Source organism: Pinus tabuliformis, chromosome 7, assembly GCF_031772625.1.
Source record: "Pinus tabuliformis cultivar Carrire ecotype Pingquan chromosome 7, CPIR1, whole genome shotgun sequence".
Classification (NCBI taxonomy): domain Eukaryota; kingdom Viridiplantae; phylum Streptophyta; class Pinopsida; order Pinales; family Pinaceae; genus Pinus; species Pinus tabuliformis.
Window position 1 is genome coordinate 1,837,776,223 of NC_142293.1, and position 21,621 is coordinate 1,837,797,843.

Below are 21,621 nucleotides of genomic sequence, written 5' to 3' on the forward strand. Positions count from 1 at the left end.
ACAAAACAGGAGGTTGATGGGACACTTGAGTAAAGGGGCAAGCTCAATGGATCACCAACTAGGGAGGATGCTTTGTGTTGGCATATGAGGAGGAGATATGTAATTTTGAACTACTGATTTTGAGATTGAATGAGTTACATATCACATTCAACTTGAAATATCATAATAGGCACTAAACAGGAGGGGCAGATGGAGCACTAAAACAAGAGGTCAAATACAATGAAATGTTATATAGAAAAAAAAGAGTTTCAAAATATTGCACAAATTGCATGTTACCATAATCAAACATCTACTATGATCATCACTAAAATTACAAATGTCCTCTCAAATAAGATATCATAACCTTGCTCCCTAACCACATACCATTACATCTATAACTTACACTTTGCAATGGTAACCATATAAAGTAGCAACACAATATTCAACACATGTACCTGTATATTACACTACCAACTATACAAATGAAAGTAGTACTCACACAAATGGCAACCATTAGGTACATTTATCTTCCCTAAGCTACGGCTTCCTGCATGATACCCACCTCATCATCGGACGCTACGAGCGTTTTGTTTTCAATTTCCTCGAGCGCTTCTTGAGGTAAAAAACACATTATACCTGTCAAAAGTTGATTGGCGGTGCCATCCGCCATGGGAAAATTAAGTTATAAACGAATGCAGACATTCGCTATTTTAAATGTAACAGACTTGGACTATTTAAACTGAGGAATATGGAGTGATGATCAACACAGGGCCAACAGCAGAAAAGGCAGCACGAATAAACAAAACCAGCTTGCCTTCCCACCTGTAAAATCTGAAGATTGAACTGGGACAGGATCGTAACATATAACTCTTGGGAATTCGGAGGGCAAGTATCAAAAATTGCAGCGGCAGAGATGACAGAAGACGCGGAGAAGCGCTTCGAGAAGGCCATGGGCAAACTCTTCCACTCTAAATTGCCCTCAACTCCCACCAGGTTCTCCATTCATTTGGTTAAATTAAACTGTAGTCTTGTCACATTTAAATTTAACTGTCTGTACAGATCTGCTTTAAGTTTGTTTCGTCGTCCTCTTTGCAAGACCCTGTAAACCAGGGTAGCTGTATGGACGGGAACGTGGATATTATTTCGACTATGAATCAATTTGTCAGGGTTTTTGGATTATCTGATCAATACCTCTTTTTATTTTTGTGGGTTTTTAAAAAGTGGGTTTCAATCAAAGTTCATTTGCTCACGATCGCTTTTGGAATTTAGTTCGGTGTGATTTATTTGATTGAGTGGATGATATGGTAGATTGTTTATGATTAAATGGCTTCGATCTATATTGGCTTTGAATTGTGCTGTAGGGTAAATTTTCATCCCGTTGTCACCGTTGCTGCTTGGTTCAACCATTGGCCTATTGCTTATGAAAATTAAAGACAGTTTAGGTTATTATCGGTGTGCTTCACTAATTGAATTGTGATACAATTCTCAAGAAGATGCACCAGTTTATGGATCCAGGAGCAAATTACTCATTTTGTGCCTTGTGCATATCGGAACTGTGGGTGTTTTCGTCTCACTCCGGTACTAACATCGCATCGCTTAGAGGTGCTTGCGTGGTCCTTATGTGATTCTTGGCTTTGTGATGCCTTCTTAATTGTAAGCTTACTAGAAATCAATGTTGTATATCCTTCGTTGAGGATTTCATTTCATGTTAACATGTCTGTCTCTAGCAAGCCGGGTATATTGCTCACCGTTTGATTATAAGCTGAACGCATTGTCATATTTTCTCAATGACAGTTCATCTGGGGCCTTGGTATTTCTTTTCAACTGCTAGCGCCATGTATGGAATTTGACAGTCATCTTTGCCTGCGGACATAAAATTTGGCTTAGTCTGAGTCTAACTGTCGCCTTTCAATTGTGATTTGAAGGACTGACGTTGCAGTGTACTTGATCACCCATATGTTAAATATGTGCAATTTATTATATAAAAAATATGGACCATTAAAACTACGGATTAAAAATGAAGTTCTTCATATTTCAACCTGTTACAAAGTAATTTATAAGTTTTTCTTAGAGTTAAACTTGTGCAATGGGTTGAATTTATCCGGCAAATTCCAGATCTGATGGACACTACTGTTTGGGCCGTTAATTTTTCTTAGGGATGTATTGTTCTTTGCAAGTGCGAGTGATTAGTCATAAGAACGAGAGAAAGATACACCTGATGCGAGAGACCTGTAGCTAATTGAGAGAAGTTTTGTAGCCAAAAGCGAGTAGTATATCTAGAACAGAGTGGCCAATGTGAAGTTACGGAGAGAGATCCAAGTCGTTGTGCCAAAGAGTTAGATCATATCCTATAGCCAATTGCAAGAGAGATCCTCATGCGATTGAAGCCCTCCGAGAGAGTAGACCAAAGAACCTCAGACCGAAATCTCAGAGCCATCGATTTTCCCCATTGGAGATCACTCCAATGGTTTTTTATACTTAATTGCCTACGCGAAAAGGTGCCCCTAGGAGGCAAGCCGACTTGTGCCACATTCAAATTTGAATTGTAGGCAACCCATAGAATTGGAGGGAAATTTGAAATTTTAAACTCAGATACTTGTTTGCCTTCATAATTATTTTTGCAAATAAACATTTGTGTCAAATAATAATAATTATTTTATCAGGTTTGACCCTTAGAGTTTAATGAATTTCTCAAGGGAAATTCTTCTTGACGCTGCCCCATATTTAACACTCCCTCTTAGCTAGGGAGGAATTTCCATCAACATCATAAGCCTCATTTAGAATATCTCGATATAGCTGCATCATGATGTATCTTGAGTGAACATATCTCAGTCATAAAGAAGGATAGACAACTGCATCATACATAAGACCTATCTCATATTGTCTCATGAAGGAAACACAATCCATAACCAATGGTAGGAGAGATCAATCCTCAAACCCTATCCCATAGCTATAACAATAATACATTCATCGCATCTCGTCCTTTGATCATCAACTGAACAATCTTGATCTAATAAAAGAAGAAGAAGAATCATCATAGGGGAGTCTATCTCAACGCACATCATCATCATATTGAAGCATCCAACTTTCATCCTACATCCAATAATCAGTATGGTCATCTGGGATAGAATCATCATCATCATCAAGTCAAATCTCATCTCGATCATCTCTGTCCGCCTTCATCTAATAAATAATCTTGAACCTGAAGAGCCCAACTCAACTTGGAACCACATTGGGGAGCCCAGCTCAACTTGAAATATCTGCCAATAGGGAGCCAATGCTACAACCTGGGAAACTCGTCATCGGGGAGCCAATGCTACCACCCGGAATCCAATGGAAATGAGGAAGGTCCTATGGGATACTCTCACCTCATGTCTGCGATAATGGGGAAGGTCCTATGGGACACTCTCACCCCAAGTCATCTCACATAGGGGAGCATCTAGCTACCACCCTATATCGAGCAATAGGCGAGATACCACTTACCAAGCAAGGATCACAACCATCCCATTGTGCAATCAATGGGCGAGATACCACTTGCTATATGAGGTAAGGATCACAACCATCCTATTTCCTGCTGATATTCCCAGCAATGACCCTTAAGAGTCATGTGGTAGAACACTTGCATCATAATCTGAGCTTGGGTGAGATACCCGACTTACTAAAGGTAAGGATCACACACCCCCAAGCCTCCTCAACCCGTTGGCCAGATAGGGAGGGACAATCCCAACAAGCCTGACTTGTGGGTATGATGGCAACTGGGGTATACTCTGCTAGATGAAGATGGGGGGGGTACCTGACTTGTCAAAACGGATAAGGATCACGCACACCTTATGGGTGACAATAGGGGAGATACCCGACCTACTGCATGAGTAGGGATCATGCACACCTATGGTCCAGAGTTCCCTCAACCCTAGGAGCTCTTCGGCTCAATTCCTCACCCTGGGAGCTCAAACATTTGGGAATAGCTAGGTCAATGACCTCGATCAGCCCGGACCCTTGCCGAGGAGGGTCACATGTTGATTTTTAATGTACCTTGGACAAGTGGTTTCCCATGGGTTAGTCTTTACCTAGGGAAAAATGTCCAAAATAATTCTTTTCCTAAGTGTGACTTTATAAGTGGTAAAGTCAATGTTAAATTATAAAGTGAAAAGTGACTTTAGACATAAAGTACAATGTGGGTATTTTATTTAATGGGTGAGTTAAAAAATAGAAAGTGAGAATTAAATGCACATTTATTCTCATCCCTTGATCTAAATGAATCTGAGCCATTAGATCTTAGGGTTGCCCAAAAGTCATTTAGGGAAACAAAAGGGGGAAAGAAAAGAGAGACTGCATTCATTCTTCATGAGCAGATTGGAGAAAGGAGACTGAGAGTTGGAGAAAAGTTCTGAAGGAGAAATTTGTTGCAGCAAGCTGAAGGAGTGATTTCTGGGCAAAGCTGGGCATGGAAATCAAGGCATAGAAGATAATAGAAGATACAATACAAATATCATTGAATGTTGTGAGATGCACGTCGTTTGAGAGAAGTTTTTGAATTTTTTTTTGAAAAAAATCCGTACAACGGTACGGAAATATGCACAGTCCGTACAATACATATTTTCAACTTCAAGTGGGCACGAAAATTGAGGCAAAGTGGGCATGGTTTTCAAGGAGTTTTGGGATAAAGAGATAAGTTGTATTTTGCTGTTTTGTTTTGTCTGCAACTGTATTTTTCTTGAACTTGAAAGATAAATAAATTTGAAGAGCTCTCTAATAGGTTTTCCCCGGAGAAGATTGAAGGGGTTTTGCTTGGGTCTAAGTTGACCAAAAATCTGTGTGTATTTTTATGTGTGTTGTTGGTTTGGTTATGTCCGTATTTATTTTCAGCATGTGTTGACAGTACCATGTGTTTTAATCTAAAAATTTCGTTTCCAAAATTCTATATGTTGAATGTATGTTTATGGGAAAGGGCATTTAACTAAATGGGAGTGATAAGGTGAAATTAAAACTGGGTTGGGATTGCAGGAATTTTTTTTTAGTCATCAAATTTCAACATGGTATCAGAGTTACAGGTTGAAAATTGTAATTTGAACAACAGACAGTAGTTTGGGACAACAAATAGTGGTTTGGACAACAAACTGAATTTTTGGACAACAAACTGATATTTTGGGACAACAAGGTGAAATTTCACACAGACTGAACTTTTGGGACAACAAGGTGTGCTGGAAAGTTCATTTCTCCATTTTCTTGGTTTTGTAAATTTTGGACAACAGTCATGGCCATGTTCTTAAGGATAGAGGACAAACTAGATGGGATATCCAACTATGCCGTTTGGAAGGACAAAATTCAGACAGTGTTTGAGGAGGCAACAGTTTGGGACATAGTGCAGCAAGTGGTTGTACCTCCTACTGTGTTGGGTCCCTATAATACTAGTGATTACCCCATTACTATTGTAGTTGTACCCCTTATTAATATTGTTGTGCCCCTATTATCCCCATATTGTTATTACTGTGCCCCATAGAATCCCTCTATTGTTATTTTTGTGGCTTTATATTATTATTGTTAGGTCGGCTGGGTTATATTGTGACTCCTTAGACTCCTATATATAGAAAGGAGGTTTTGTCATTTGAATCATCCAAGATTTGTTCATTTATGTAATGTAAAGGTGGTTGCCCCCTCGAAGAGGTTGAATTCTAAGGCGTTGATCTATCTTTTCTATCTTTTTCTTGAGCTGGTTTCATAACATTTGGTATCAGAACTTTGGATTCTAGGGTTTCGTTGCTCCAAACAGGTCATCGTGGCATTTTCGCTATAACTTTTTTTTTGCGACATTTCAGAAGTTGCAAAAAAACCCATTTGAGAAGAAATCGCGCTAAACCTCGGGTTCGAATTTCAGAGCTGTTCGCGCTATATTTGCGGAGATATGATCTGAGGAAGTTGGTCTTTTTGCAGACTCCTGAATTACATTCCAAACAGGTGACTTGGGGAAAAGCGTCATAACTTTCTCTCTGGGGATCGGATTGAAATTTCATAAGAAGGTACATAAAGAGGACGGACTGTAGTTTCTTGTATGCATTTTTCAGATCCAAAGGTCGAAACAGTGACTCGTGGCACGTCGTACAAGTTCGCTCTACTGAACTAGTCTATAATCAGGTCACTGTGGGAGATTTCGCATAACCCTTCCTTGGAGAATCCAATTTGGGTCAGACTTGTGGCATCAGAAAGAGGACACAGAGGGCTACTGCAGGTCACAAATTTAGATCTAGATGATTGAAAAGTACAGAGATACATCAGAGGCAATATCGAGCTCCTACAAAGAAAAAAAGGTGTGTAGATTTTCTTAAATTTTTGCTTAAGCTTGGTTTGAAAATTTATTTTGAAAGAATTCAAAGGGCATAGTAGAGCATTATTATCGGTAACTGATGCCCCGAGGAAAGAAAATGCAAACACCTAGTAAGGAACCAGAAAGCTCTAGCATGACTCATGAAGAAGAGGAAGAAATGCAACATGATATATACAAATTACAAGACCAAGTGCAACAACTGTCCCTTGCACAAAAAGGAACAGAATCTAAGATGGATGGTTTAAAGAAAGGCATAGAAGCTAAGATGGATTGTTTAAAGAAATGTGTAGAAGCTAAGATGAATGACGTGGAAGCTAAAATGGATGATTTGAAGATAGATTTGAAGATAGACATGGAAGAATTGAAGATAAATATGAATAAGTTGCTACAAGAAAGGGTCACTAATGGTGAAAGGGTAGTAAAGGAAACTCATGATGAGAACAAAAGAAATGTTAATCATGATTCCATAGACTCTAATGTTGGATCAAAGACCCACCATATTCCAAAAATCGATATGAGGAAGTTTGAGGCCAAGGATCCCGCAACATGGATATTACAGATGGAGCAATTTTTCGATCTCAATAATGTGCAAAACACACAAAAGGTACGTATTGCAACTTTATATTTGGAACCAAATCAGTTTATATGGTATCAATGGCTTTGCTCTCGTAAACAATTTATCACTTGGGCAATTTTTACGGAAGAATTGATAACACATTATGAGGATACAAAAAACAACACTTTTTTTAGCCAATTGATAAGTTTCAAACAAAAGGGTTCAATAATGGAGCACATTGAGGAGTTCCAAAAATCGAACATAAGGGTAAAAGATATTCTAGAGGAACATAGGATTGATGTGTTCATAGGGTCTTTAAAGGATAATATCCAACATGATGTTCGCCTTTGGGAACCTAATTCATTAGAAAAGACATTCAGGTTAGCAAGAAAAATGGAAAGCAAAATTATGGCAACCAGGAAGCATACCACTCACAACTATAAAGACGGAAGTGTTGTTGCCGCTAGTCTTCCACAACCTATAAGGTTGACACCACAACGATTGGAAAAAAAAAGAGCAAAAGGGCTTTGTTACAGTTGTGATAGCAAATACACTAAAGGTCATAAGTGTGCTGAGAAGAAATTATTCTACATAGATTGTGAAGAGGAAGAAGAAAAGGAGCAAGAAAGGTCAAAAGAAGAGGATATACTCCAGGAACAAAGCCTAGATAAAGAAGAAATGAATCCAACCATATCTTGTCATGCATTGGCGGGAATTACCACTCCTCAAACCATCAAGATAGAAGGACAAATCAAGAAGAAAAAGGTAATAGTGTTGATTGATTCAGGAAGTACCCACAATTTTATTCATTGTAAGGTAGCAAGAGAATTGAATTGCTTCTTATATCCAACACCAGAGTGTCAAGTGATGGTTGCAAATGGAGGAACAATAAATTGCTCGGGAAAGTGCCATAATATCAAGCTATCCATGGGAGAATATGTATTGACTAGCCCAATGCTTTCCATTCCAATGGGAGGTGCTGATGTTGTACTAGGAGTCCAATGGCTACAATCCTTGGGTACAATAGCTTTTAATTTTCAAGAACTTTTCATGAAATTTTCTGTGGAAGGAAAGAAAGTTGAATTAAGGGGTATTGCAGGGAAACCGGAAAGATAATCAGCTCTAATGGTATGACAAAGCTTCTAAAAAAGGAACAAAGAGGTGTAATTGCACAATTATGTTCGCTAGATGTGTCCACAGTGGAATCATCTATTTCTCCAGATCTCCAAAAAGTCTTGGACAATCATTCCAAGGTATTTGAGACTCCCAAAGGTCTCCCACCTATTCGTGATCATGATCATGCTATTCATCTGATTCCAGGAAGTGTTCCTCCAAACATCAGGCCGTATAGATATCCCTATGCCCAAAAGAGTGAAATTGAACGTATGGTTGCAGAAATGCTAGAGGCTGGTATAATTCAACCAAGTCAAAGTTATTTCTTTGCTCCAGTCGTATTGGTGCACAAGAAGGATGGATCATGGCACATGTGTCCGGATTATAGGGAGCTCAACAAGCTCATTATTAAAGATAAGTTTCCCATTCCTGTCATTGATGAATTACTGGATGAATTGCATGGATCAATTTACTTCACCAAGTTGGATCTTCGTTCAGGATATCATCAATTGAAGACATTCCGAAAACAACATTTAGAACTCATGAGGGTCATTATGAATTTTTGGTCATGCCTTTTGGCCTTACCAATGCACCTTCAACATTTCAAGGTTTGATGAATTCAATTTTCAAACCATTCCTTAGAAAATTTGTGTTAGTTTTTTGATGATATACTAATCTACAACAAGTCTTGGAAGGATCATGTTGAACATGTTGACAGGGTGCTACAACTATTGGAGGAGAAACAATTATATGCAAAAAGATCCAAATGTTTCTTTGGAGTACAAGAGGTGGAATATCTGGGTCATATTGTATCTCATGAAGGAGTTAAGGTAGACCCTAGCAAAATTAAAGCCATTAAGGAATGGAAAATTCTCACATCCATAAAGCATCTGCGAGGATTTCTTGGGTTGACAGGGTATTATCGCAAGTTTGTTAAGAATTATGGGAGAATAGCAGCACCTCTAACAACATTATTGAAGAAAGATGCATTTTCATGGCAACAAGCTCCCAGTTCAAACAATATTGCCAGAACTTGACGAGGAAGGAAAAATTATATTGGAACCGGAAGTAGTCATAGAAACAAGAACTCGACGAAATCGATCAATTTCGGAGTATCTTATCAAGTGGAAGAACTTATCCGCTGAAGATTCCACATGGGAGGATGAGAATTTTATACAAAAGCATCGAGAACTTCTCAAGCGTTGAGGATCAATTTCGGAGTATCTTATCAAGTGGAAGAACTTATCCGCTGAAGTTTCCACATGGGAGGATGAGAATTTTATACAAAAGCATCCAGAACTTCTCAAGCGTTGAGGACAACACTTTTTTGAAGGAGAGGGGTATGTTGGGTCCCTATAATACTAGTGATTACCCCATTACTATTGTAGTTGTACCCCTTATTAATATTGTTGTGCCCCTATTATCCCCATATTGTTATTACTGTGCCCCATAGAATCCCTCTATTGTTATTTTTGTGGCTTTATATTATTATTGTTAGGTCGGCTGGGTTATATTGTGACTCCTTAGACTCCTATATATAGAAATGAGGTTTTGTCATTTGAATCATCCAAGATTTGTTCATTTATGTAATGTAAAGGAGGTTGCCCCCTCGAAGAGGCTGAATTCTAAGGCGTTGATCTATCTTTTCTATCTTTTTTTTGAGCTGGTTTCATAACATACTGCTGCAGATGAACTTGTTGAATTCACAAAAAATAATGCAAAGGCAAAAATGATTTTGATGGACAGTCTGAAGGATCATGTGGTTCCTCAGGTGAGAGGAAACACATATGCATATCAGATGTGGACAACTCTAACCACTCTCTATTAGAGTACCAATGAGCAGGAAGATGTGTTGAAGAAAGTGTAACTAGGTTCAGTATTTATAATGACACATGATGTAAATTTGTATCTACCAAATTATTTTGTAAATTTGAGTCATGGGTTTCATGCTCAAAATTGTGTAGTAGCTCCCATTATGAGCTCTAGGCTAGATAATAGGTTTGTGTCATTGATCTAATATTACACTTGTAAAAGGTATGTCAAGTTATGAATGTGTGTCTCCAAGATCAAGTGCAAAGGACTAGTAGAAGTCTCCTCCAAGCAAAGACAAGAAGGCATTATGTTTTCGGCATAAAGGAAGACTAGAAGCATGTTATTCATGTCGGCTAAATCAAATGTATAGGTCGGCCTAAAGACAACTCATGTCGGCCTAATGGGCAACCTTGAGAAGACTATAAATAAGGCCACTCCTCCCTCATTCGACTACACAACACACTCTCGGATTGGGTCTAAAAGGGAGTGCGAAAAAATCAGAAGGAAGTTTGCCTACTAGCGAAGAGAAGGAGGTCGAGAAGAAGGAGAGTCTTGGGTCTGTTCTAAGAAGCTGCCTGCCACACGTGCGAAGGAGAAATAGGTCACCATTAGGGCTGCACTACAGTCCTATGTTCTCATCTTGAAAAGGTTTGATTTAAGGCCTAAAGGGTTTGGTTATTCACCTAGAAGAAAGCTCCAAGTACAACGAGGAAAGGAGGAGGCTAAAAGAACCTCTAGCTTACTCTCACGTGTGAGAACAATGACTTCTACAGGTCTGCAACTAGGGTAGAAATTACAGTCCTACACAAGTGGTTGTTTCACCTTCGTTTGGGCCAAGATTTGCAGTATAAACATCCTACACTTACCCTCAAGTGAAGTGAGGTTCTAAGGAAAGCTAGAAGGGACATTATCTTGTCCACACGTGCACAAGGAGATCTAATTACAGGTCTGCAATTAGGGTTGTTGGACAGTCCTATTCAAGGAAGCAGATCATCTTGTCTAAGGGCAAGTTTTGAGGTCAAAACTTGACAAGTGACCTATCTTGGATAAGTGAAGCTTGGAGGAAGGAAGAAGGAAGAGAGAAGCTGATCCTAGCACCTACAGTGACAGATCTGATCTATGGTACAACAAGTTAGAGGACAACAATAGCAAAAGGTACTTGCCTTGATCTTGGAGAGACAACAGTCAAAGGGTCTTTGTCTAGGTCTTGGAAATTTTGTCAAGAGAAGATTCTATAAGAAGAATTACCGTGGGTTTTTGTCTCAAGGTTGGAGAGGTTTTTCCCTGGCATGCTGCCTATATCTTGTGTTATTGTTCTCTTGTCAATTTTGTATGGTAGCTGGTTGATGAAGTAAATAAACACACACATAAGGAAGAATTTGTTTAAGTAATAAAAGTAAAAATCCTTCACAAGAAGTTACTTAGATCGAGAAATCATTAACATATCAAAGCCCTAGATTTCTCAACATGGTATCAGAGCGATGGTAGCACATCAAGGAAGGGCTGACAAAGAACATTGAAGAAGAAGCAGGGCAGTTGAAGTCAAAGGCAAAGCAAGATCTAGATCTACACTTCATAACCCTAGATCTATCAAGGAAAGGCAAGATCTACAACTCTTAAAGGCAGCACTACAAGAAGGAGACATCAAGGATTCTCATATTCAAATTGAAGGACAAATCTACAGGAGGAAGGCAACAAGCATCCTCACATTCTAGTTGAAGGGCAGATCTCTAAGTACAAGACATCAAGGCATCAAAAGTGCAAGCTTCAAGATCTTCATATCAAGTAAGTATCTTATTCATGAGCAAATCTAATTCTGAAAAGATGTCATCTTGCAAGGAATGTAATAAGTTAGTTGGAGTTGCCAACTTTCTTGCATGGAAGAAGAGAACAGTCATCAACCTAAGAGAACAAGAAGTTATGGAACATGTGCAAAAGAAAATTTTTGTTCCTACTGATAGTCAAGAATTGGCCAAGTACAACAAGAATGAAATAAGAGCTCAAAAGATTCTCATAGAATCTATCAAAGACTCTTTGATTACTTATGTGGCCAAACTTGAAACAACCAAGGAAATATATGACAAATTGATATAACTATTCTCTGTCAACACTGCAGGAGAAGGGATCTCTTTAAGAAATGAGTTGTACAAGATGAAAATCAATAAAGAAGAAGGTACAACTCCGTACTTTATTAGGGTTTCTAAAATCAGAGATCAGTTACAGGATCGTGGAGAAATCATGTCTGATCAAGAAATGACTACTATAGTGTTGAATGCATTGCCTGAGGATTGGGGAAACTCTACAGCCAACATATGGGCTAAAAAAAGGAGGCATCCTCATGCAATGATCTGTGGTCAATATGCAAAGTGGAAGAAGCTAAATTGAAGGCCAAGGAAGGCATTGCAGTGGGACCCAAGAAGCAAGCATTTGCTGCGAGGTTCAAGAGAAAAGGGAAGTTCGGAAAATTTGAAAGGTCTGGTCACCAGCAACATCCCAAGAAGGACATGTCAAAGATTCAATGCTTTGAATGTCATGAATATGGACACTACCAAAGAGACTGTCCCAAGCGAAAGAAGAATGGAAAGAGGAAGCATGAAGAAGCTCATGTCACTCAGGAAGTTCAAGACAATTAAAGGAAGCCGAAGAAGGAGGAGCCTCAAGATCTTTACTATGATTAAAAGATCACCTCCTATTTTCTTTCATAAGTCTTGGTTGCATGATAGGTAGCATAGCATCTTGTGATATGTTGTAATTCATGGACAATCTTATGTAGTATCAGATAGAAGTTTTTGAAGGATGTATTGTTTGACTTTGTACATTGTATTCTGTACCATCCATAGAAAAACACTTGATGTATGAGGATATGTTGAATCCTCTAAAAGAACTGTTAAAGTTATGATACAAGTGTGTTGTATAGGAATTTCTCTATGAAAGGATTCTAGAAGAGAATGAAGTGCAAGTTGTAGAGAACCTTAAGATGAGAACACTTTGGTTCTCCGAATCTTTGAAGGGTTTTACAGGCAAATATTCTCTGTAAAGAATCCAGGTTCATGAAATTCAGAATGATGGTACTAAGAGAAGCTGCAAGAGTCAAGTCAACTTTGTTGCAGGTCAAAGATGCTTCAAGAAGTCCGCTGCAAGAATCATGGTATGATTCACAATTGATGAGGTATGTATGTTATTATATTTTAAGATATCATGTCATTTGTTTTTGGTATAGAAGATCTCTTTCTCTAGTTTGTGTAGGTGAACATATGACCTCATTTGATACATGAGGCGAAGCTCTGCAGTAAAGAGGAAGAAAGAGATCCAAGAAGATACAACAATCTTAAGAATTCAATATCTAAGAAATATGACATCTCCCGATAGAAGGCATGAAGCACTGTAAAAGAAGAAGAAGACCCTTTGACACTTGAACAACCTTGGAGATAGGAGCATGTAGGATATTGGTACAAGATGTCTCTAGAAAAGGCTATCACCAAAAGGTAATATGTGATTTGTTTTGGTTTCTGACTTCTTGGAGAAGGTTTGGACATGTGTGCAGGGCCATGGCAAAAAGAGTTGTGAAGGATGTGATCTAAAGCAATCATCGTTGAAGGAAAAGTGAAGATAGTTGGTCCTATGAAGAAAGCTCCAGATATAAAGCCAAGAAGGATACTTTCTGGGAAAGAAGGAATGACATGATGAAGGAAAGTGATGGATGGCTGGACCCTACATATGAAGAAAGTGATGACATCAAGGTTATGGATCATCAAGCAACTAGAAGACCCTATAAAGTGCTGATGAAATTTGAGAGGGAGCTCTGGAAAGTTTCTATGAGGAAAGGAACTTGAAAAAGTTTCTGAGTAAGGTGAAACTTGGAACTTATCCCTGGTTAAGAGGGAGAGTTAGACACAACATTCTTGTCTTCAGTTTGGAAGAAAACATGCATATTTTTACATAAATCAAGATAGATATGGCATCAATTGTACATCAATGATTAAATATTCTAGCATCAACCATCTGCAATCTAGATTCCTCTTCTCTTCTCTAGCCTTTGCCTCTACTTCAATTCTATAGGGATTTTAGTCAACATTGCCCAATTTTGATCAAACAGCTTAATCGAAGCCTTATAATATGGTAGAGAAAGCTTAACATGCTTGATCAATGATTTTGACTTGAGTGAAGGGTACATAATTGCGAAGGCTATGACAAAGGAGTTCAACAATCAATAACACCAACACTGGGGTACATATAGGGCTTGGTGCTCTTGATTAAATGCCAATCACATGCCCTCATACATGATATAATCCAATGAAATGCCACAATCCCATTGATTCTGAAAACTATTAACATTTCCATCCTTTTACTTAAATTTTTAACATTACCATTAGGGAGCATCTAGGAAGCGTTTAGGGAGCATCAAGGGTCACCTTGGGAGTATTTAGAAAGTGTAGTTCCTCATATAACAGTTTGAAATTTCCAAAAAAAAAAGCCTTGTGGAACCGTCCACCTTCCCTAAGATTTGCTCGCGATCCGCGGTGGATACACTCCCAAACCTCCACAGATCCGCACCCTATCCTTTCCGGATCCGCAGATCGGGCAGTAGGAATCGCGGATCAGGCAGTAAGAACTGCGAATTGGGCCACCATGGATCCAATTTTCCAGGAATCGCCAAAAACAGGCGGAACCACGGATCTGATTTTCCGATCTGCAGTTCCACTGAAGGATTGGTGGTGGATCCGTACGGGATGCGGATCTGCCTCCGGATCCTTTGGGGGGGGGTTCTTGCAACACTGACACACATCTCCTTCCTAAACCACGAGCTGAAACACACTGAGAAATTGGCTTGAGAAACTTGCTTAAATACGCTCAAAACTAGCTCAAGAAACTTGCTGAACATGCTCAAGAAACTTGGAATTCGTGTGACTGTCTGAAAGAGAATTCTTAGCTACCTGAACTCTGGTTCTGACTCATTCTGACCTGGAGAACGTCGACCTATGTGTAGATGTTTACAATGATTGCTACCTTGAGATTTGAGCCCTCCTAATGACTTCAACTCGACCTCCAAGAAAGCTTGAACTGTTGGTGGTATTAGTTCTTCTTCTTTGTGGTAGAATGGTTTCACAAAGCTCTCTTCCTCCTTGCTCACCCTTGCTCTCTTGTCAATGCTCTCATGAGAATGAAAATGGGCCTCTTCTCTTCCTTTTTCCTCTCTTGTCTTCTTAAAGTGAGGAGAACCCTAACCCTTAGATCTAATGGTTGAGATTAAATCTCAACTCATTAGATCAAGGGTAGAGATCATTCCCTCTCTTGACCCTCTCCCTCATTTGGTCCCCCTCAATTAATGAGCGTCCTTGTACTTTTTAATGTTTTGTACCATGGTCACTTTTTCTCTCATAAAATCACCTTTAAGATACAAGTCACTTTAATAATATAAAGTGTACTTAGTACTTTTCTCATAAAGTGACTTTTAAAACCAATGTTGATAATATTGGTGATATTTTGCACGTGATATTCGTGATTTTTTAATTGAAACGAAATATCGCCGAGAAAATATCGTGACATTTTCAAAATATCGGCGAAATATCGCCTGACGCGCGGGGTCCGGCTACAAAAGTGATTTTGGTGGTTTTATTTGGTCATTTTGCTTTGTTGGTCTTGGAGAAGGAAGGGGAAGAGCTTTGTGGTGGTTTTCAAGGAGGGATTGAGGATCAAACAATCATTATCATCACCAACCAAAATGTTTTTGTGGATCAAAGATTCAAGAGTAGTGAGACAAACTTCATTTTCTCCATTAACATGTATGTTCCTAAAAACCCTTATATTAATGATCTTTTTCATAGATTTAGGCTTATGCTTGCTTGCCTCTTTGCCTACCAACATTTTTTTGTTTTTTGTTTTTTTGTCATTTGCTATTATTTTCATGCCCATGAACCAATGCAAGGGTTTTCTCCATGTTTGGACAACAAGCTTCATTTTTTTAAAACTTTCTTATGCACCCTCTTATTTCCATTTTTCATTGCAAATTATGTAGTAAAAATTCGATTTTTCAAAATGAGGTGGCAATTATTTTTTGTGTAGCGAGGGTTTAATGCCATTTTTTTGCTCTTTTTGGTGCCATAGGTTTGAATCGAGTCTTTATGCTTTCCTTTAATCCACTTGGATCCATTTTGGCAGTATGGGGAACCTGATGGTGGGACAAATCAAGCATATCTCAAACAAATTGTGTGGGGGCACAATGACAGGAGGGGTTACGCGATTGAAATACTATTTGGTTAGACTCCCTGGACATGATGTTGGTCTTTGTCAGGAGTCTAGTGTGGACCTTATAAGAGCTGCACTTGAAGCAATTGAGAAAAAAGACAGAAAGAAAGAAGGGGCAACTATGAACAAGGCTGAACGTGCAGAGAAATCTTTAGGGATCTGGATATCTACTTCCGATATTGAGCCTGAGGCTAGTGGGAGGGGCTCCACAATGTCACCTGCTGATGTCGCTGGGAGTGGGAGATCATCATTTTTTGTTCCACGAACTAGACGTGGAGCACAACCTTCCATAAAGTCAGTTGTTAAAAAGGAGAAGCAAGGAGCAGACAGAGTTATGGGGAGGTGTCTTTTCTGGAGTGGCTTACCTCTCAGCATCACTAAAAGAATCCATTTTGGCAGACAATGTGTGATGCTATTGTTATTGTGGGCCCAGGGTACAAAAGGGCTACATATGAGGAGTTGCTGGGGCCAATCCTTCTTGCAGAAAAGCAAGACATCAACTCTAGATTGGTGGAGTTGAAGCAGACATGGGAGGTGTCTGGATGCACTATGTTTGATGGCTGGACAGATAGGAGGGGCAGGACCCTTCTAAAGTTCTTGGTACATAGTCCTAAAGGTACCATGTTTATTAAATCAGCGGATGCATCAACACATAAAAGATGTAGCATTGATATGTGAGTTGTTAGATGGGTTCGTTCGAGAGATTGGTGTGCAAAATGTGGTGCAAGTCATAACATATAATGCAACTAATTATGTGGTTGTTGGCAAGATGCTTATGGAAAGGCACCACACATTGTTCTGGACTCCATGTGCAACACTTTTATCGATTTGTTGCTTGAGGATATGGGGAACTCTCCTTCATCAAGGAGGTGATTGATATGGCTAGGAGCACCCCCAAGTTTATATATAACCATGCTTTTGTTCTTAGCCTCATGAGCAGACACACTAGAAACAGGGAGTTGTGACGCCTTGCAATCACACGTTTTGCCACCAACTTTATTTCTATTCAGTGTTTGCTTTGATGTCAGTTTGAGTTGAAGCAAATGTTTGTTTTCGATGAGTGGCATGATTGTAGATACAATAGGAGATAGGATGCGAGAGCCATTGCAAAAATGGTGTACACTGACACTTTCTGGAAAGTAGTAGAAGAAGTGTACTCAGTTAGTGAACCTATAGTAAAGGTTATGAGATTAGTAGATGGGGATAAGCCAACAATGGCTTATTTGGATGAGGCCATGGATAGGGTCAAGGAGACCATTCATGCTTATTATGCAGACAAGGGTTCCGCTGGGTTTAATAGACAGATGATGTTATGGGATGCGATTGATAGTCGGTGGACAAGGATGCTTCACGAACCTATTCATGCAACAACACTTTTCCTTAACCTCACATGTTCATACAAATGCGGCTTTGATTTCGATGGCGAGGTGATGGAAGGGCTCCATACCTATATTCATAGGATGGTACCTGATCCCAAGCTTCACAACAAAATCAATCGCGAGATACAAATGTATCAGGATGGTGTTGGCCTATTTGGCTTTGATGATGCTATTCGTGAAAGGACCCTCTTCATGCCACGTAAGTGACAAGTCATGACTCATTAGAATTTTCAATTTACTAATTTATAATTCTAGATTTTTTAAATTCAATTATGTTTTATTTGAAAGTTTAATTATGTTTTAAATTTTTAACTCTTAAGTTTTCTTTATTTTGTTGTAGATGTTTGGTGGCAAAGCTATGGTGCAAGGGCACTAGCTTTGTTACCAAATTTGTAGAAATTGGCCATTAGAATCTTGAGTCAGACCTGTAGCTCTTTAGGGTGTGAGCGCAATTGGAGTGTATTTGAAAAAACACACTCGAAGAAGCACAATAGGTGATAACTTGGAGATTCAACTGAGTAATTACATTCATTGTAATTTATGACCCTCAAGTGTCAAGACTCATTAATTTTTATGACACTCTTACAGGTTGGAGTTCTCATGTTTCAATGACTTGGTGTATGTGGATTATAGTCTTCGACTATGAGTGAAGCAAATAGAGAAACCATTGGATGTGGATGCCATTTCCTTGGACAATATTGATATATTGTCTAAGTGGAGGGTGGAGTCTGAGGTTCCCATCACGGAGGAGTCACCTACATGGTTAGAGGAGGAACCATTAGTACAGGGGCAACAAGAGGAGGACTCGGGGAGGAGCAGGAGGAGGAGACTGTGGGAACATTAGTGACAAAATCATCTGCTACAGATATAGGAGAGGCTGAGAGTACAACTCCACACCCAACAATCATCATTTGCCATTAGGGGCAGGGCTAGGGCCTTCCATTGCTAGGGGTAGGCCAAGCAAACAACCCATCATCTTTTCTCTTAAAATGGGGAGACGGTACTGATCTTAGATAGCTAGTTGCAAGTTTTGTTTGTTTTGCTACATATAACTCATTATGATGAGATGCTTTTATATATATGATGTTATTTTGTATTGTTTCTCCACATTTGAGTCCTTGACTGGACAATTATTAGGGATCGACAGGATTTGGTATCGCCTTTGATGTATCATTTTTATTTGAAAACCACTACATCTTATATAAAAGTGCTTTCTACATATTTATGTGCCAATGTGTTTATTTCATGTTGTTGTTTTATATGTTTAAAAATCTGAAAAAATGAATATATTATGCATTTTTTAATGTTTGTTGATATTTTCGCCGATTTTGCCGAAAACATGTTTCATGACCCTCGTTGATATTTTGCCAATGCCGTTATTATCAACACTATTTAAAACACACGTGACTTTACTAATTTAAAGTACATAGTACAAGTCTCATAAAAAGTATTTTAGCTCCTTGACATTAATTAAACTCATAATGTTTCTAGACAAAATGGTCCTTAATGTGTCTCCCTAGGCCAAAAGGATAAATACCTAGGAAACACCTACTTGGTACCCTTATTTTCAACAGGAGATGCTTGGATACTTTCTTGTAATCAAAAGCCTAGATGCATTTGCAATGAAGTCAAGCTTGATAAAGGTTTCCATGCATAAAATACTATAATGGGAGAACTAAGTTTAAAGATCGATGACTTCTTGAATCGTTGGAATGAGTGTTATGCATCATCACTGCAATATTGTTTGAAGTATACTTAGATGATCTCTTATCATCATAAGAGAAGCTCAGTCAAAAGTCTGAAGACTTGCATCATAATATTTTGATATACCAAAGCTCTGTGTCAAAGACTTGTGTCTCAAGCCATCATTGCAATCTCGTTTGAAGTATACTTAGATGATCTCTTATCATCATAAGAGAAGCTCAGTCAAAAGTCTGAAGACTTGGATCATAATATTTTGATATACCAAAGCTCTGTGTCGAAGACTTGTGTCTCAAGCCATCACTGCAATCTTGTTTGAAGTATACTTAGATGATCTCTTATCATCATAAGTGAAGCTCAGTCAAAAGTCTGAAGACTTGCATCATAATATTTTGATATACCAAAGCTCTGTGTCAAAGACTTGTGTCTCAAATTTCCTAGGAGTTGACATTCTCCTCAAAAGATAATGAGGATTGTAGGTACATGGCTCTGATAACAGAGGGAGAAGAAGTGGAAGAACGAAGCAAAGCCTGTGACAAAAGGATCTGTTCCAGAATCAAGATTTGAAGATTTGAGCTTAAGAGGGAGCAAACAGATAAGCAAATTTGAAATATGCTTGTCTGTGACTAGAGATGAGAGAATAGAAGATTCTCTGAGTAAGAGGGAGATCATGTTTTGCTCCAGTTGCCAGGACTTTGAAGAAGTCTCATAATTTAAGAAGGCCATAAGGACTCATGTGAAGCATCTATGATATGCTGTACTAAAGAAGGGGCAGATAGAAAAAACATATTTTAGCTTCAAAGGGAGCTCAAAATGGTCACAGTAGAATATGTCTCAGATTAAGAGGGAGTTGGCCACTAAATGTGATCTTGAATTGATGAAGCCCGATGAAATCTTTTTTTACAAAAAGTTTGATGATGATATGCATTTGATTGGTTCTTTAATGAACTTGGCAATGAACTTAAGCTGCTGGAATACTTTGACTCTGATGAGGCTAAAGGTGCTGTCGATGGAAAGCTTACATTTGCCGGATGTTTTTGATTGGGCTCAACAATGGTTTCTTGGATGAGTAGGAAACAGTCTTCCATGGCACTTAATACTGCAGAAGCTGAATATATGGCAGCCTGTGCAGCTTGTTTGTCATGTTGTTAGACATTATGGCTTTGGAATCTATTCTCTGGATTGTTTGACCAGATGCTGGAACCGACTGTGCTGTTTTGTGATAATCAAAGCTGTGTGAAGCTAATAGACAATCCAGTGTTTCATGATAAGACAAAGCATATTGAGATCAAGTACCACTACATTTGTGATATGGTATAGAAGGGAGCAATGAGGCTCCAATATATCTCCACTGATGAGGTGACGACTAATATTCTCACAAAGATTTTGTCTCAGGCGAAGTTTGTATACTTCAGAGACAAGATTGGAATAGTGGAGAACTCCTCTATTAGTGAGAGGGAGCATTGATGTGACATCAACAGGGGCATGGTTCAGACTATAGTGACAACAGGAGCATGACTTGGACTGTTGATGGATGGGCAACAAGGGTATGGCTCATAGTGTTGTTGACAACATGAGCATGGCAGAAACTGTCGATGGATGGACAACAAGGGTATGGCTCAGACTGTTGGTGACAACAAGAGCATGAAACGAACTGTTGGTGACAACAGGAGCATGACCTAGACTGTTGATGGATAGACAACAGTGGTATGGCTCGAACTGTTAGTGACAACAGAAGCATGACCCAAACTGTTGTTGGATGGACAACAGGGGTATGGCTCGAATTGTTGGTGACAACAGGGGCATGAGTCAGACTATTGATGGATGGACAACAAGGGTATGGTTTGGACTGTTGGTGACAACAAGAGCATGACCCAGACTATTGATGGATGGACAACAAAGGTATGGCTCAGACTGTTAGTAAAAATAGGAGCATGACCCGAACTGTTGATGGATGGACAACAGAGTCATGGCTCGAATTGTTGGTGACAACAGGAGCATGACCCAAAATGTTGATGGATGGACAACAGGGGTATGGCTCAAAATGTTGGTGACAACAAGAGCATGGACCCGACTATTGGTGAGATAGCATCAGGGATGAACGTTCCTGAAAGGAATGGCCTCTGAGGCCTGGACACTCGTGGAGTGGGTGCCTGTTTAGCGTCATGGCCTAGAGAGAGGCCTTTGGATTTGGTACATGGGTTTCCCTAGGGTTTGACCATGGGGGATGGCAATCCTGAATTAGTCAAAGTTCCATGAGGTGAGGCGCCCATCGGATCATGGTGACTAGTTGAGTAGGTACCATCGATTAGGAGAGCTAACTTGGGTTGTATTACATATTGATGATGTTGCTGATGTAGGTCAAGGGTATTGACATCGACGAGATTTACCTTTCTTTTTAGAAAGATCATGTATACAAAAAACATCTAGATAATCATTATGAATAAACATTTTCCTATGTCATGTATTGTGACCATAATTAGGGATGTTGCCCCTGTGTCAAGTACATTGAC

At 39.1% G+C, this 21,621-nt stretch overlaps 1 protein-coding gene across 1 annotated transcript in view; it reads left to right on the forward strand.

Moving 5' to 3' along the window:
- Positions 1-627: 627 nt before the first annotated feature.
- LOC149255773 (uncharacterized) overlaps positions 628-21,621 on the forward strand; it is a 45,680-nt gene continuing 24,686 nt past the window's right edge. The window contains exon 1 of the mRNA XM_089457305.1: positions 628-972. Coding sequence (XP_089313431.1) covers positions 893-972 — 80 coding nt within the window. The 5' untranslated portion in view covers positions 628-892. The remainder of the gene's footprint in view (positions 973-21,621) is intronic.